General features: G+C 44.8%; 1 protein-coding gene across 5 annotated transcripts in view; it reads right to left on the bottom strand.

Moving 5' to 3' along the window:
• LOC115108446 (guanine nucleotide exchange factor DBS-like) overlaps positions 1-16,570 on the bottom strand; it is a 131,473-nt gene extending 114,903 nt beyond the window's left edge. For 2 of the 5 annotated variants that reach the window (XM_029632783.2, XM_065009062.1), the window contains exon 1: positions 16,399-16,570. In XM_029632783.2, coding sequence (XP_029488643.2) covers positions 16,399-16,477 — 79 coding nt within the window. In that variant the 5' untranslated portion in view covers positions 16,478-16,570. Of the gene's footprint in view, positions 1-7,923; positions 8,332-16,398 lie in introns of those variants that run through there. The other 3 variants (XM_065009065.1, XM_029632785.2, XM_065009064.1) reach the window with 3 other exon arrangements.
• Positions 16,571-18,271: the final 1,701 nt, after the last annotated feature.

The raw sequence follows: 18,271 nt of genomic DNA, 5'->3' as shown, positions 1-18,271 counted from the left end.
CAGGGGTGCCGGAGGAATATCATGATCTGCGCACGGTCTTCAGTCGGTCCAGGGCCACCTCCCTTCCTCCTCACCGGTCGTATGATTGTAGTATAGATCTCCTTCCGGGTACCACTCCCCCCCGGGGTAGACTATACTCTCTGTCGGCTCCCGAACGTAAGGCTCTCGAAGATTATTTGTCTGTAGCTCTCGACGCCGGTACCGTAGTCCCTTCCTCCTCTCCCGCCGGAGCAGGGGTTTTTTTTGTTAAGAAAAAGGACGGGACCCTGGTTAAGAATCGTTATCCGCTTCCCCTTATGTCTTCAGCCTTCGAGATCCTGCAGGGAGCCAGGTTTTTCACTAAATTGGACCTTCGTAACGCTTACCATCTCGTGCGTATCAGGGAGGGGGACGAGTGGAAAACGGCGTTTAACACTCCGTTAGGGCACTTTGAATACCGGGTTCTGCCGTTCGGTCTCGCTAACGCTCCAGCTGTCTTTCAGGCATTAGTGAATGATGTACTGAGAGACATGCTGAACATCTTTGTTTTCGTTTACCTTGACGATATCCTGATTTTTTTCACCGTCACTCCAGATTCATGTTAACCTCTTGCCTCTACTTGGGACGCTTGCGTCCCAACTAGAGCTCTGGAAATGCAAATGCGCTACGCTAAATGCTAATAGTATTAGTTAAAACTCAAAAGTTCATTAAAATACACATGCAGGGTATCAAATTAAAGCTACACTCGTTGTGAATCCAGGCAACAAGTCAGATTTTTAAAATGCTTTTCGGCGACAGCATGAGAAGCTATTATCTGATAGCATGCACCAATACACTACAACAGAAAAGCACAGCAGGGGACGTAAACAAAATAATTAGCATTTCGGCGTTACACAAACCGCACAATAAAATAGAAAACAGTCATTACCTTTCACCATCTTCTTTGTTGGCACTCCTAGATGTCCCATAAACACTATTGGGTCTTTATTTCGATTAAATCGGGCCATATAAAGCCAAGATATCGTTATATGTAGACTGTGTGATAAACGAAAAAAACAGCGATTTCACAACGTAACGTCATTTTTTAAAATTCAAAAAGTAGACGATAAACTTTCACAAAACACTTCGAAATACGTTTGTAATGCTACTTTAGGTATTAGTAAACGTTAATAAGCGATAAAAATCATCCATAGGCGATGTAGAAATCATTAGCTGTCGTCTTGGAAAATATTTCAGGAGAGAGCTCTTCCGGAATGATCTGGGCGGAGACCGGAGGTAAGTCGTGCCCCTCTTTCGGTTCAACCAAGAATCAAAGAGGATTCAATTCACAAGACTCTAGACAACATGGGGATGCTGTGGGAGTTGAATGCTCGGTCTTATCTAATTCGGCTCACTGTTAACAATTGCTGGAATTGGCGCAAGGATATTTATTTCCATTTTCTGTGATCAGGTTTTCCTGCGCTTTCCGATGTAACGCACGTTATGTAATAGCCACAGTCGTGATTTAACCAGTTTTAAAAGTCCGAGGGTTTCCTATCCACACATTCTAACCATATGAACGTACTATATTCCTGGCATGAGTAGCAGGGCGCTGAAATGTTGCGCGATTTTTAACAAAATGTTCAAAAAAGTAGAGGGTCGACTGAAGAGGTTAAGCACGTTCGACGTGTCCTCCAGCGCCTTTTAGAGAATTGTCTTTATGTGAAGGCTGAGAAGTGCGCTTTTCATGTCTCCTCCGTCACATTTCTCGGTTCTGTTATTTCCGCTGAAGGCATTCAGATGGATTCCGCTAAGGTCCAAGCTGTCAGTGATTGGCCCGTCCCTAAGTCACGTGTCGAGCTGCAGCGCTTTCTCGGTTTCGCGAATTTCTATCGTTGTTTCATTCGTAATTTCGGTCAGGTGGCAGCTCCTCTCACAGCCCTTACTTCTGTCAAGACGTGCTTTAAGTGGTCCGTTTCCGCCCAGGGAGCTTTTGATCTCCTCAAGAAGCGTTTTACATCCGCTCCTATCCTTGTTACACCTGACGTCTCTAGACAGTTCATTGTCGAGGTTGACGCGTCAGAGGTGGGCGTGGGAGCCATTCTGTCCCAGCGCTCCCAATCTGACGATAAGGTCCATCCTTGCGCGTATTTTTCTCATCGCCTGTCGCCGTCGGAACGTAACTATGATGTGGGAAACCGCGAACTGCTCGCCATCCGCTTAGCCCTAGGTGAATGGCGACAGTGGTTGGAGGGGGCGACCGTTCCTTTTGTCGTTTGGACTGACCATAAGAACCTTGAGTACATCCGTTCTGCCAAACGACTTAATGCGTGTCAGGCTCGTTGGGCGCTGTTTTTCGCTCGTTTCGAGTTCGTTATTTCTTATCGTCCGGGCTCTAAGAACACCAAGCCTGATGCTTTGTCCCGTCTCTTCAGTTCTTCAGTAGCCTCCACCGACCCCGAGGGGATTCTCCCTGAGGGCGTGTTGTCGGGTTGACTGTCTGGGGAATTGAGAGGCAGGTAAAGCAAGCACTCACTCACACTCCGTCGCCGCGCGCTTGTCCTAGGAACCTTCTTTTCGTTCCCGTTCCTACTCGTCTGGCCGTTCTTCAGTGGGCTCACTCTGCCAAGTTAGCCGGCCATCCCGGCGTTCGGGGTACGCTTGCTTCTATTCGCCAGCGTTTCTGGTGGCCCACTCAGGAGCGTGACACGCGTCGTTTCGTGGCTGCTTGTTCGGACTGCGCGCAGACTAAGTCCGGTAACTCTCCTCCTGCCGGTCGTCTCAGACCGCTTTCCATTCCCTCTCGACCGTGGTCTCACATCGCCTTAGACTTTATTACCGGTCTTCCTTCGTCAGCGGGGAAGACTGTTATTCTAACGGTTGTCGATAGGTTCTCTAAGGCGGCTCATTTTATTTGCCTCGCTAAGCTTCCTTCTGCTAAAGAGACGGCACAAATCATCATTGAGAATGTTTTCAGAATTCATGGCCTTCCGTCAGACGCCGTTTCGGACAGGGGTCCGCAATTCACGTCTCAATTTTGGAGGGAGTTTTGCCGTTTGATTGGGGCTTCCGTCAGTCTCTCTTCCGGTTTTCACCCCCAGTCTAACGGTCAAGCAGAACGGGCCAATCAGACGATTGGTCGCATCTTACGCAGTCTTTCCTTTCGAAACCCTGCGTCTTGGGCAGAACAGCTCCCTGGGCAGAATACGCTCACAACTCGCTTCCTTCGTCTGCGACCGGGCTATCTCCTTTTCAGAGTAGCCTCGGGTACCAGCCTCCTCTGTTCTCGTCCCAGCTCGCCGAGTCCAGCGTCCCCTCCGCTCAGGCTTTTGTTCAACGTTGTGAGCGCACCTGGAAGAGGGTCAGGTCTGCACTTTGCCGTTATAGGGCGCAGACTGTGAGAGCCGCTAATAAGCGTAGGACTAAGAGTCCTAGGTATTGTCGCGGTCAGAGAGTATGGCTCTCCACTCGTAACCTTCCCCTTACGACAGCTTCTCGCAAGTTGACCCCGCGGTTCATTGGTCCGTTCCGTATTTCTCAGGTCGTTAATCCTGTCGCAGTGCGACTTCTTCTTCCGCGACATCTTCGTCGCGTCCACCCGGTCTTCCATGTCTCCTGTGTCAAGCCTTTTCTTCGCGCCCCCGTTCGTCTCCCCCCCCCCCCGTCCTTGTCGAGGGCGCACCTATCTACAGGGTCAGGAAGATTATGGACATGCGTCCTCGGGGCCGTGGTCATCAGTACCTAGTGGATTGGGAGGGTTACGGTCCTGAGGAAAGAAGTTGGGTTCCATCTCGGGACGTGCTGGACCGTTCGCTGATCGATGATTTCCTCCGTTGCCGCCAGGTTTCCTCCTCGAGTGCGCCAGGAGGCGCTCGGTGAGTGGGGGGGTACTGTCATGTTATGTCTTGTCCCTGTGCTTTCTCTTCTCTTCGTTTCCCCCTGCTGGTCGTATTAGGTTACTATCTTTCTCTCTCTCTTTCGTTCCGTTCCTGCTCCCAGCTGTTCCCCATTCTCCTAACGACCTCATTTACTCTCTCTCACCTGTCTCCTCTTTTGCCCTCTGATTATGTCTCTATTTCTGTTTCTGCTTCTGTCCTTGTCGGATTCTTGTTTGCTTTGCCCTTGTCCCGTCCTGTCGTTATCTGCCTCTTCATTAGATGCTGCGTGTGAGCAGGTGTCTCTGTCCTCTACGGCCCGCACCTACCCAGAGGGACCTGCAGTCTGTTGCCGCTAGCCCTGCAATTCTCCTCTACTACTAGAAGGAGGACTCCCCTGCAAAGATAGAGGATTTATGTTTTCCCTGTTTGGACATTAAAAGTACTGTTTCTGTTGAATCGCTGTTGGGTCCTCACTCACCTGCATAACACCATCTATAACAACACAGGGAGAGACCCAGATACGGACACCGGAGGCAGATAGTTCGAGTCTCTGATATTTATTGAAAAACAAGGTGCAGGCAAGAGGCAGGTCGAGGACAGTCAGAAGTTCATAAACCAGGTCTAGAAGGTACAGGGCGGCAGGCAGGCTCGGGGTCAGGGCAGGTTGAATGGTCAGGCAGGCAGGTACAGTGTCAGGGCAGGTTGAATGGTCAGGCAGGCAGGTACTGTGTCAGGGCCGGTTGAATGGTCAGGCAGGCAGGTACAGTGTCAGGGCAGGCTGAATGGTCAGGCAGGCAGGCACAGTGTCAGGGCAGGCTGAATGGTCAGGCAGGCAGGTACAGTGTCAGGGCAGGCTGAATGGTCAGGCAGGCAGGTACTGTGTCAGGGCAGGCTGAATGGTCAGGCAGGCAGGTACAGTGTCAGGGCAGGCAAATAGTCAGAACCTGGAGGACTAGGGAAACAGAGGCTATCAAAAACACGCTAGTTGACTTGACAAGACGAACTGGCGACAGACAGAAGACACCGGGATAAATACATAGGGAATAATGGGACCAAATGGGAGACACCTGGTCGGGGGTGGAGACAAACACAAGCCAGGTGAAACAGATCAGGGTGTGACACCACCAATCAGGCCTTATGGTAGAGTGGCCAGACGGAAGCCACTCCTCAGTAAAAGGCACATGACAGCCCGCTTGGAGTTTGCCAAAAGGCACCTAACGACTCTCAGACTATGAGAAACAAGATTCTCTGGTCTGATGAAACCAAGATTGAACTCTTTGGCCTGAATGCCAAGCATCACGTCTGGAGGAAACCTGGCACCATCTCTATGTTGAAGCATGGTGATGGCAGCATCATGCTGTGGGGATGTTTTTCAGCAGGAGGGACTGGGAGACTAGTCAGGATCACGGGAAAGATGAACAGAGCAAAGTACAGAGAGATCCTTGATGAAAACCTGCTCCAGTTCTCAGGACCTCAGACTGGGATGAAGGTTCACCTTCCAACAGGACAGCGACCCCAAGCACACAGCCAAGACAATGCAGAAGTGGCTTCGGGACAAGTCTCTGAATGTCTTTGAGTGGCCCAGCTAGAGCCCGGACTTGAACCCAATCTAACATCTCTGGAGAGACCTAAAAATAGCTGTGCAGCGATGGTCCCCATCCAACCTCACAGAGCTTGAAAGGATCTGCAGAGAAGAATGGGACAAACTCCCCAAATACAGGTGTGCCAAGCTTGTAGCGTCATTCCCAATAAGACTCAAGGCTGTAATCTCTGCCAAAGGTTCTTCAACAAAGTACTGAGTAAAGGGTCTGAATACTTATGTAAATGTGATATTTCGGTAAACATTTCTAAAAACCAGTGTTTGCTTTGTCATTATGGGGTATTGTGTGTAGATTGATTAGGGGAAAAAAAACAAATGAATTCATTTTAGAATAACACTTTAATGTAACAAAATGTTGAAAAAGTCAAGGGGTCTGAATACTTTCAGAATGCACTGTATTTTCAAGGCTCAGCAGCTAACTGTACACTATATGGAGAAGTGACTGTTTGACAAATGCTGTACATTCCATTCTCAGGATAATCACACATAAGAGAGGGTGCAAGTCTACACATTATGTGTCAGAGTGAGTAGGCTGAGCATGCATGCACATACATAGACACACACACACACATACACACACACACACATACACACACACACACACACACACACACACACACACACACGCACTATAAAAAGACAGGCACTGAGGGTTTGTGGGACCTTGTAAGGTTTTACATAAACTGCTATCAACGGCTTCTGGGTAGGTTATTTTGTGACATCATTCAACTTTGAGGCATACTGCCAGCTAGTCTTTTTCCACACATTTAAAACAGTCAGACAGGACAGCTTTATCCAACCATAGACACACGCTGATTCAGATTTCGGGAATAAAAACCTGAAGCTATTTTTTCTGCTGTCATTGCCACTTCTCCACAGAAGGAAACAATCGAAATGGTGCATGCTTGCATGTTATAAGACATGTCTACTCAGTATTCTTTCAAAGGTGGTTGTGATGTGGAGCTTTTCTATCCTGTACAATGAAAGCCATTGGACATGCAGATAGGAAAGCAACCTGGCATACACTATCTGAGAAGGTGACGACTGCCTATTCATAAATGCATCAGTCTAATATTAGAAGGAAAGTCACACCACAGATAGCAGCTACAGACTAATGAAACTTCACCAAAGCATTAACATATAGTAGGGCCTTAGCAGATCTACATCAATCATCTACCTGACAGATCCCCCACTTGTCTTTTCCTAATAGCACTGACTTCGCTGATAACTACTTTATTGAAGTCAAATGTTCTTACTACAACTGTGATATGTGGTTGTCTCATCTAGCTATCTTAAGATGAAAACACTGCACTAAGGATACGAGTGTCTCCTAAATGACTCAAATAAAAGGTCAAATGGCAGGTGGATGAAGCGAGGGAGAGGAACTGAGGAGGAGGGTGAGAGGGAAGAGAGGGAGGACATACTTCTGGCTGACTCGTGTGCCACCCGCACGCTGGACACTGCGAAGGGATGGTCTGGTACCGCGGAGAGCCGTCCATCATCCCACCACAGCAGAGCATCTAAATATCTGCACCAGTCATCTCTAATATAGAGTCTGAGTGTGTGTGTTTGTATGCAAGAGGTGGCTTTCCTGCACAGCAGCCTGTGTAGTTCCTTCCTAGTATAGCCAAGGTCCGCTCAGACTTCAGCTCAGGGAGACAGTAGGGAGACAGGGACAGACAGAACTCTGAATGGCTACCAGATTGTCACTCTCCTCCCAGACTTAGAGCTCCTGAATCCCCCCCGGTCTGCTATTCATGTCCCCTGGACACTCTTCTCTTACAGTGCCTTGCATCTGATAGCCCGGTCTCTCAGAGCAGCACAACTCTAACACACACACATACTGCATACAGTACACACACATCAGGTCCCCTGCCAGCCTCTACCACCGCAATTATTTCTCTTCAGTCCAGGGAGGCAGTGAGCTGCTGCCTCTGACCTCTGCCTAGGTCTCTTACCTCCACTTACCTCTCTTTGTCAGGCACATGCAACAGAGAATAATCACAAACCCTTCTTAGCTAACCTCTATCTAAGCTCAGGTGACTTCACACTCAGGTGAGAATCTAAAAGTGAAATGCACCATCACTGTGAACATGGAAACATAGAAGCAATAGAAACTGAAAAAGAACTCTGTCATACATTCCAATGTGAATTTATAGGGCATTTTGAACTACTAGCTCTATTCGTAACAAGGTTCCCACAAGGTGTTTACAGGGTAATCACCGTCCTCTCTGTTAGGTCACATTGCTGAACGTCTTCAGCCTGTAAGCACACAGAACTCCTTACTCAAGACGTCACAAGGCAACACCACTCAATCACCAGCCCCTACCTACTGCTATCTACTGAGCAGGCTTCTCCAGTACCACAACTAGCATACATCACATCTGTTTCACACCACTCATAGGCAAAATAACCACAGACCTGTATGAGTATCAAACACACAGAAAATGTCCATGAAGGGTTAAAGTAGATAATCCAGTCACTTACACATAACTGAGCCCATGGTGAGGTCTTCCTGTCTGGACCAGACCGACAGTCCTGCCCTGAGGACTCCGGCTGTGGTATGGAGAGCCGCGCAGAACAGATTCCTTACTGTGTGTGTTTCTGTGAGTGTGTGGGTGCATGTGTATGTGTTCTGTCAGGGCTCTTGCCAGCAGTCTGAGTTGAAGTCTTGTGACAAGTGGAGCTCAGGAGACTGCCATGGCTTACACCAATCTCCTCAACAATGTCCTGAGGCACTGGGGGCTTCCCTTTCCTCCCCCACCCTGCCCGACATTCAGCCGTTGTGCTGTGTGGCCACCGTGCGTCAGGAACCCACCACCGCTTTTCCTCCTTCTGGCTGTAGCTCATTCACTGGCCTGGCCTTGTCTCGGAAGCACTTTCTCACCCCTCCCTCCCAAGACACTCTCAGTGGACAAGGGTATGTATCACATGAGAATAAACACACAAGAATATTATCAGTAATACTCAGTCATACTGTATCTAAGTTACACCCATGGGCATAGCAGTCATTTGTTTGTTTATTTGTTTATTCAGATCCTCATTAGATTTTGCAGAAGCAGCAACTACTCTTCCTGGGGTTCACAAAAAAACACAAAACAGCAACAAAACACTCATACACTGATAGACAAGGAGAGTCACACAAATGTAAAATACAACAATATACAAACAATACAAAAACACAAATGATGTGTGTGTTGGAGTGTGTCTGAGTGTGCCCTCACATTTAGGGGGCTAAGTTTGTAGAACTGCTATTTGCAAAAAAAGAAGCAGAAATCCTACTACTCCAATATAACTTTTTTTACACCACACAGCAAACTGTAACAACTGAAGAGGCAAAGGAGTTACCAACCATCACATCAACATGTGTCCTTTTAGTGTCCAAGCAAAGACCAATATGTGTGATACTGTAGCCGTGATGTTTGTCACAGGAAATTGTAACCAGTGGGCTTCCTGTCTTTAAAGAGACATAACACACAGGTCTGTATCTTAAAGCTTACCTTTCCACTGGCTGATAAACATACATTACTCTCACTAGCTAATATTAATACACTAGTCTATTCAGGGAGCAGTTTATTGACATGATAGGCCTTTTTTTAGCATTAGTGTTTACCTCTGCATGCCCCAACAATACACATTAACAACAAGCTGTCACAGCTCAAGCATACCTTACAGTGCACATATCACATCACGTGATACGCCACGTTTTGCATATAATGTAAAGAAGTGAAATGTCCCACCTTTCATTTTAGATGACTTTGAGATAAGTCTCCACAGCCTATGTTCAGATAGTTGGTCTCTCAAGCTGAGAGAATGGCAGGATCCAGACTCCTATTCCCAAGTGGTGTCGAGGTGGAGCGATTAGTTCATGTGAGTAGAACTATCTTTAGTTCAGTTCAACAGTATGATTTTGAATCCCTATATTGACAGTATCTATTTTAAACCACTATGCTAACGAAACAGCATGAAAGACTACAAAAGCAGCAACTCCTGCAAGCATATTATAACAACATTTGCACTGTTTGTTTTTCAACTTAAGGGCAAGGAGTCAATTCCATCATATGACAACACCATGTGGCTCTGTCAGCAGAAGGAGGTATGACCTTTACCATTGGGACATGTGCTCTAAAAACAGAAAAACAGGAACAAGATGCTGGCATATAAGAAATCTGGATCTGGAGATCACACTTCCCATTTCCACGTCCTCTGCAGCCCTCCCTGAACCATGACCTATTCAGTTCTGAAGCCTGATCAGCCGGCCAGCCCTTACCATCACCCATGGTTGACATCAACGAATCACAGGGCTATACGCCTGCACTATAAGCCTGCAGTGCATGGGTCCAATGTTTGCAGTAAGGCCACATTATACTAGTGCCACTGGCATCTGGCAGTCACTCCTCCCTCCAGAAAACACACACACACACACACACACACAAGGATGGTGAGGATTAGTACTGTATATGTGAGCTCTGACCAGTAGTCAAGAGGTCCAGGGTCACACACACTGAGTCAGATAACCACATGTAACCGGTGTGAAATGGCTAGCTAGTCAGCGGGGTGTGTGCGCTAATAGCGTTTCAATCGGTGACGTCACCCGCTCTGAGACCTTGAAGTAGTGGTTCCTCTTGCTCAGCAAGGGTCGCGGCTTTTGTGGAGCGATGGGTAACGATGCTTCGAGGGTGTCAGTTGTTGATGTGTGCAGAGGGTCCCTGGTTCGGGCCCAGGTAGGGGCGAAGCTGTTACACACACACAGTGTCTTTTATCTCTTCCTGCTATTGTAATGAGGCTCGCACATGTATGTTGTCATGTCAACACAAAGTCACCCTGTTTTTAAAATATAGATATTGGAAGGTTCAGCTAGTCCTCTTCACAAGTAGTACATGACTAAATTACAACCGAGTCCGTCAAGTCCAAATAGCATATATTTACCTTCCATTTGTTGAGTTATCTGACAGGAACAACCCTACCCAGTCTGAAAAACCATTATGTTAAAATATGTGAAAACATCATGAAAAAAGATAGCTTCAGCACCATTCAATAATAAATGAGCAGTATGTTGTCCCACATTCAGAGCTGTTGTAAACATCTGGTCTATTATCTGATGTATAAATGATTAGTGCTGTGAACCTCAGTTACCAGGGCAGGAGCAGAGCATCAAATCTCTCAATCATGAGAGGCACTGAGGATAGGAAATCGATCCAAAGATCAGGTCTTCTGTGACTGCACACAATATACTGCAGCACCTTGCGAGATAGATTAAGGTTCTAAACATCTGCAGTGTTATTCTCTACAATGAATCGACACAGTGGCCTTGAGAGGTAATTATTCTCAAAAACAATGCCCTGTGGGGGGGTGAGCAAACTTTGCTGCAAACCATCCTACCCACCTTCAGAGAGTGGAGGGTCATGGGGTCAAGGTCACAGAAGGAGAATGGGGAGTAGTCATCCCAAGTACTCCCTCTGTGTGTCCTAGGCTGACCTAGTAAGACTCCTCTCTTCCCACTACGTGCCATCTGGTTTCCCAAGCATGCTGTGGGGCTTGACCTCATTTGGTTTGAGCTGATCTGAGGGGCCACCCTGAGCCCTCTAGAACTCGAGTAGTTACACTAGAGTCAGAAATTAGGCCAGACTCTCAAATATATGTTCATATCTTATGGCTCAGTGGACTATTGTTCCATTGTGTTACTGTGAGCACAAGTCAAATGCTGGCCAAAGCCCAAAGGGGACTGTGCGAAAAAAGACCACCGTTTTCCAAAGGATGTCGAGAGCCCATTTCACGTAAAGCAGGGACAAATAGGAAGCAGTGTGAATACAGCCTACGTCATAAAAACAAGGTTGTCCTGGCTGGGTAAACCCAGAGCCCAGAGCTGTCTGGGGTTATGTCACCAAGGATATTGATGGCTGGAACCCTTATCTGACCTAAAGAGGTTCAAAGATGTTGACGACCTATGACTGATACAAAAAACAAACAGCCTATGTTGTGTCTGCAGATTCTATGCACGTGTGCCAATGTGTAACATTGCAATTTTGTTTAAATCAAATCGACTAATAATACAATCTTGAATCACTACAAACATTAAATCCCAAATCCACATAATCTAAAATCCAAACACGGAGATAAAGTTGACGGCATTGTTGTGAGGGGATATGATTTCAGAGGTGAGAGGTAAGGAAGGAAGACATCTGCTCAAGCCGTTTGAGATGATGAACACCAGGGCTGCTGTTCCAACAGGAGAGAGGATGACCCTTTGACCTTCCCATTGTTTACCTCTCTGCGTATGGGACAGTTTTTTATAGATCTGAATTGTGTCTCATTCTGTGCCAAGGCTTATGAATGTACTATCAGTATCACAGAATAACATGGCACCAGGCCCTCATGGTGGCATCTGGTATTGATTTTAGAGAATAGCACTGCCCCTTTGGCTGCTAAGCCGAAGAGGGACGGGAACATAAATAAAGGGAGGGGCAAAACAATGCTGATTCCTATTTATCTATCTATGATAACCTGCACAAACCAACATTGCAGATGCCCATAGAGTTTCAATAGATTCATGGCTTACTGTAAAGAGGATATAACTACCACAGTGTCATAGTTACAACAAAATGATTGACAGACAAGTTAGCCAACATTTATGGTGAGAGAAACCATAAACATGCTCACACAAAATACACAACATCTAGGATAGAGGCCTGTGTTGTAGAGCCAGCAGAACATGTACATTGTCATGTCACTTATCATTTATCAGTGAATATTATGCTTGAAACTAAATGCCTTCGGAAACCATATATTGTAGTTATTACTCTGACATTTTAATGTGTTTTCCAGCCTTGGTGCCTGTCAGCTGCAGACTGTGTCTATATTCTGTGCTCATGTTTGGAAGTGGTTGTATTTTCTTTTTCTATAGGCCTATAGACTGTTTAATTTCCCTGTGTTAACCACATACTGTATATGGGGCCAGCCATGAGTGGCCAGACAATACTAATCCTCTTAGTTCAATTAGCAACGGGTGACTGATGCCACACATTTCCATTCTTCTACTGTGCTAAATAGTACAGTGTGCAAAATTAGGGTTACTGCTACAGTGGGCCAAATTCTTTGCACACAATGAGGTTAAGAATTCAACCAGTAATACTGAGTTTATATTTTCCTGTATGGTAATGTAATTCTTCCTATTAGAGATCCTTGGGGTGTGTTATGGAGGATTTCCCAGTACACAGGAAGCATTGTGCTACTGTAATTCCTCTGTTGCTATAGAGGCAACAAACCATAACATACTTTTGCCTGACCTTAACTTCCTGAAAACGATTTGAAGGTTCATTTCAATTAGGTCATGTATTTCCCTCTAAATATAATTTGCTTGGGAGAGCTGTGACTGGATACAAATACTACGGTCTGAATTCTAATCATTACAATAATTCTGTTTGAAACATCATTTGATATCATGAATCATTCATAAAATCCATACGACGTTACCGTAAATTACGCAGCCTTCACTTTCTGGCAACTATGATGTCACCTGCCACCAATGAGAGCTCAGATAAGGCTTGAATCTCTCTCTTTCTCTCTCCCTGTGAGTCATGGAGCCTGTTACAAGGTTTTAATTGCAATAATACCTCTGAGGTAGTGCTGCCGACATCAGCTGCCAAGCTCACCATTTCCCACTCATGGCTTAAAATGCCAAAGATGTGATTGAAGCTGCACAGTTCTACATCCCTTACAGATAAACAGAGGGGTGTGATCTTAAATAAATCAATGGAGAATAAATGCCACTAGCAGAATAACATTACTGTCATCAGCGTCTTGTGTAGCAAGTAAATCATCTTCTGTAAAGAGAAGCTCATTATGATCCTTTTATATAGTACACTTTGGGGATACAGTATTTAGGTCAGATTGGTATAATAACATACAGTTGAAGTCGGAAGTTTACATACACTTAGGTTGGAGTCATTTAAACTCGTTTTTCAACGAGTTCAACCACGTTTTTCCACCATTTCTAATTAACAAACTATAGTTTTGGCAAGTCGGTTAGGACATCTACTTTGTGCATGACAAAAGTCATGCACAGCATGCCGGGGCGGCAGGGTAGCCTAGTGGTTAGAGCGTTGGACTAGTAACCGAAAGGTTGCAAGTTCAAATCCCCGAGCTAAACAGGCAGTTAACCCACTGTTCCTAGGCCGTCATTGAAAATTGTTTACAGACAGATTATTTCACTTAATTCCAGTGGGTCAGAAGTTTACATACACTAAGTTTACCCTGCCTTTAAACAGCTTGGAAAATTCCAGAAAATGATGTCATGGCTTTAGAAGCTTCTGATAGGCTACTTTACATAATTGGAGTCAATTGGAGGTGTACCTGTGGATGTATTTCAAGGCCTACCTTCAAACTCAGTGCCTCTTTGCTTGACATCATGGGAAAATCAAAAGAAATCAGCCAAGAACTCAGAAAAACAATTGTAGACCTCCACAAGTCTGGTTCATCCTTGGGAGCAATTTCCAAACGTCTGAAGGTACCACGTTCATCTGTACAAACAATAGTACGCAAGTATAAACACCATGGGACCAGCCATCATACCGCTCAGGAAGGAGACGCGTTCTGTCTCCTAGAGATGAACGTACTTTGGTGCGAAAAGTGCAAATCAATCCCAGAACAACAGCAAAGGACCTTGTGAAGATGCTGGAGGAAACAGGTACAAAAGTATCTATAACCACAGTAAAACGAGTCCTATGTCGACATAACCTGAAAGGCCGCTCAGCAAGGAATAAGCCACTGCTCCAAAACCGCCATAAAAAAGCCAGACTACGGTTTGCAACTGCACATGGGGACAAAGATCATACTTTTTGGAGAAATGTCCTCTGGTCTGATGAAACAAAAATGGAACTGTTTGGCCATAATGACCATCGTTATGTTTGGAAGAAAAAGGGAGAAGCTTGCAAGCCAAAGAACACCATCCCAACCTTGAAGCACGGGGGTGGCAGCATCATGTTGTGGGGGTGCTTTGCTGCAGGAGGGACTGGTGCACTTCACAAAATAGATAGCATCATGAGGGAGGAACATTATGTGGACATATTGAAGCAACATCTCAAGACATCAGTCAGGAAGTTGAAGCTTGGTCGCAAATGGGTCTTCCAAATGGACAATGACCCCAAGCATACTTCCAAAGTTGTGGCAAAGGACAACAAAGTAAGGACAACAAAGTAAAGGTATTGGAGTAGCCATCACAAAGCCCTGACCTCAATCCTATAGAAAATTTGTGGGCAGAACTGAAAAAGCGTGTGCGAGCAAGGAGGCCTACAAACCGGACTCAGTTACACCAGCTCTGTCAGGGGGAATGGGCCAAAATTCACTCAGCTTATTGTGGGAAGCTTGTGGAAGCCTACTCAAAACGTTTGACCCAAGTTAAACCATTTAAAGGCAATGCTACCAAATACTAATTGAGTGTATATAAACTTCTGACCCACTGGGAATGTGATGAAAGAAGTAAAAGCTGAAATAAATCATTCTCTCTCTTATTATTCTGACATTTCACACTCTTAAAATAAAGTTGTGATCCTAACTGACCTAAAACAGGGAATTTTTACTTGGATTAAATGTCAGGAATTGTGAAAAACTGAGTTTAAATGTATTTGGCTAAGGTGTATGTAAACTTCCAACTTAAACTGTATTATCACGACAGCGATCTATAACGCTCAACATATAACATGACACTGACGATAATTGGGGGTCTCCGATAAATTGGGGGCGTGAGAGATGCAAGCAGTAACACAGGGGAGGCTGCTTCCATAAATCAATAGGGCCTGATGCACACAAGCCTGGCAATCTCAGTTTCTATGGTAACTGCCTGCATGGTCCCCTCCCCCATGGATGGCTGCTGACTGCCTGCCTCACTAGAGCCATGATAGAAGACACTCCGTAACAATCTCCAGCGTGGCACGATAACCTACTTCCTCTGTCCAGCCCGGAAGACCCGGATGTAGAATGTGGAATGGTGGTCAACAAGAGGAATTGAGAGAGGGGGAAATAGGACTTTAAAGAGATTTATATTAGGTTTTCTGTTTTCTGTGGCTAATAACATTGACTTTCATTAAATAGCTAATGAAACCAGTAAATACAGTATATCTATCTTCATGATGATATACATATTAACTCTTAAATGTGGTTATAGTGATTTACAATTAAATTCATAATAAGAATGGGATGGGATTATCAGATAATGGAAAATCCTTTTCAATATAGGAGCATAGGACCACAAGCATTTCGCTACATCACAAGCATTTCGCTACACTACAAGCATTTCGCTACACTACAAGCATTTCGCTACACCACAACAATTTCGCTAGATCACAAGCATTTCGCTGCACCACAAGCATTTCGCTACATCACAAGCATTTTGCTACACCACATGCATTTCGCTACACACGCATTAACATCTGCTAACCATGTGTATGTGACAAATCAAATTTGATTTCTCTGTGATTTGATTTGACAATCACACTCTATGATGACACCCCTGTGAAGTTCTGTGACAACTAGTTAGTACACCAGCATAGTATGAGAAGTCTGACTGGTGTGAGGAACATGACGTGTTCATTATGAAACTATGCAAAAATAAAATACAAATCCACATACCAGATCCCACTAGATATAACCACATACTTCATGGTCATGTGTGTAACGTTGACTATGACCTTGAACTAACTATGTAAATGGCAGCTATAATGATCAGCCCAAATCTGACATTTCTACCAGTTTAGACCATACATTTACACATGTATCTCTACTATAAAGCAATTCCATATCTGAGCATTTCTAAGGATACTGCCTGGAATAGGGAGACCATCCAGGGAGCAACTGCTGGGTATCACCTCCCTGCTCCCTCTCTCTCTCCCTGGTACATACCCCTTCCCTCCCCACAACCCTCAGTGTGGCTGATGGCTGATGGAGGGATGAAGACAGGACACTCACCGACATGTGTGATGACACAGCCCACACGCTGCTGGAAATCCTGCAGAGACATCTCCTCCTCTCTTAGCCAGCAGAGCATCTCAGGGTGTGTGCAGCTTCGGCTCTCCTCTCTCCCCTCCTCTGCTCTACTCTCCACCACTCTCCTTCGTCAATCCGCTCCCTCACCGGAGGCTGAAGGACCCTTCACACACAAAGCACAGTGCCACTCCCAGTCCGAAAGCACCTCAGAGATGATGTGAGAGAGGGGAAGTAACTTCAGGGTCTGCGGATACCTCTAACTCCACAAAAAATATATATTTTCCTCAAAAAGTACAATACAATTTAGCATAGTATATGTATGTGTCATTAATAATGGATGGATACACACACACTCACTGGGTGAGCCAATCAGGAGAGGCTAACGCTGCTTTCAGGCTGATGCTCAGGCTTGCTGTAATAAAGGCTGAGTCAGACACCAGGAAGCAAATCAGGGAGCAGCTACCTGCCTTGGGGAGATAGGGGGCTAATGGATTCCATAACACAAAACCTGGAGCTGTAGAGCCACTGGAATGGAGCTACAGTACCACTTGGGCTATGATGAAAATGTTGCTTCTAAAAAAATCTGCTTAATCTAAATGGCAGACAATATCAAATAATATCATATACATTTAAAATATAATATTGTAAGTAAAGGATTTCATTTTCAAGTATACATTTTAACAATGGAAATATGTAGGCTGAAATAGGCTGTTAGCATACAGAAACTAAATATGTAGATCAGGGATTCTTGAAAAACGGGACAATCTCAACTATTTTTTTCACAAATATTTTTTATTAATATTAACAACATTGGAAATATATATTTTGATAGACCAAAGTATCAGCTATCACACCATATAACCTACTATTTCTAGATGTGTTTCATAAAATGCACCTAACTGGATTTATGTCAACTCAGTAAGACATTTCATTTTTACATTTATTGTCCAACAAGTTTTTAAAGGCTTTGATTGTTTAAGTCTAACATTAGATTATTGAACTATGTAATACAAATATGTTTTTGTTTTATAGCATTAGGAACACCTGCTTTTTACATGGCATAGATAGACTGATCAGGTGAATCCAGGTGAAAGATATAATCCCTTACTGATGTCACTAGTTAAATCCACTTCAATCAGGGAGAAAGAAGTAGGTTAAAGAAGGATTGTTAAGCCTTGAGACAATTGAGACATGGATTATGTATGTGTGCTATTCAGAGGGTGAATGAGCAAGACAAAAAATGTAAATGCCTTTGAACGGGGTATGGTAGTAGGTGCCAGGTGCACTGGTTTGAATGTGTCAAGAACTGAAACGCTGTTGGCTTTTTCACGAATGGTCCACCACCCAAAGGACATCCAGCCAACTTGACACAACTGTGGGAAGCATTGGAATCAACATGGGCCAGCATCCCTGTGGAACTCTTTTGACACCTTGTAGAGTCCATGTCCCGACAAAATGAGGCTGTTCTGATGGTAAAAGGGTGGTGCAACTCAATATTAGGAAGGTGTACCTAATGTTTTGTACACTCAGGGCTAATTCTATTTGCATTTTGGTAAGTCCTTCTAGATTCAGAATATATATATATTTTTAAACATTTATAAAGCAAACATCATCCCTTAGGTATAGCACAGCAAATACTTCAATAGTTTAAGCATGTGTTGCAGAACATTGCTTAAATTGTTTTTCAGAATATTGACAAATAAATTGTATATTAAGGGGGTTAGCCATCAGTGGCAGATTTGACGAGCCACACAAAATATGAAACATGATCCATTTGAAAATCCCCAATATAAACATAACCATTCTATCAGATCTTCCAGTACTCTGACGGAGTTGACGTTAGACAAAAATCTGA

This window comes from Oncorhynchus nerka, linkage group LG24, assembly GCF_034236695.1.
Source record: "Oncorhynchus nerka isolate Pitt River linkage group LG24, Oner_Uvic_2.0, whole genome shotgun sequence".
In the NCBI taxonomy this organism is placed as follows: domain Eukaryota; kingdom Metazoa; phylum Chordata; class Actinopteri; order Salmoniformes; family Salmonidae; genus Oncorhynchus; species Oncorhynchus nerka.
This window is presented reverse-complemented; position numbering and strand designations above follow the sequence as displayed.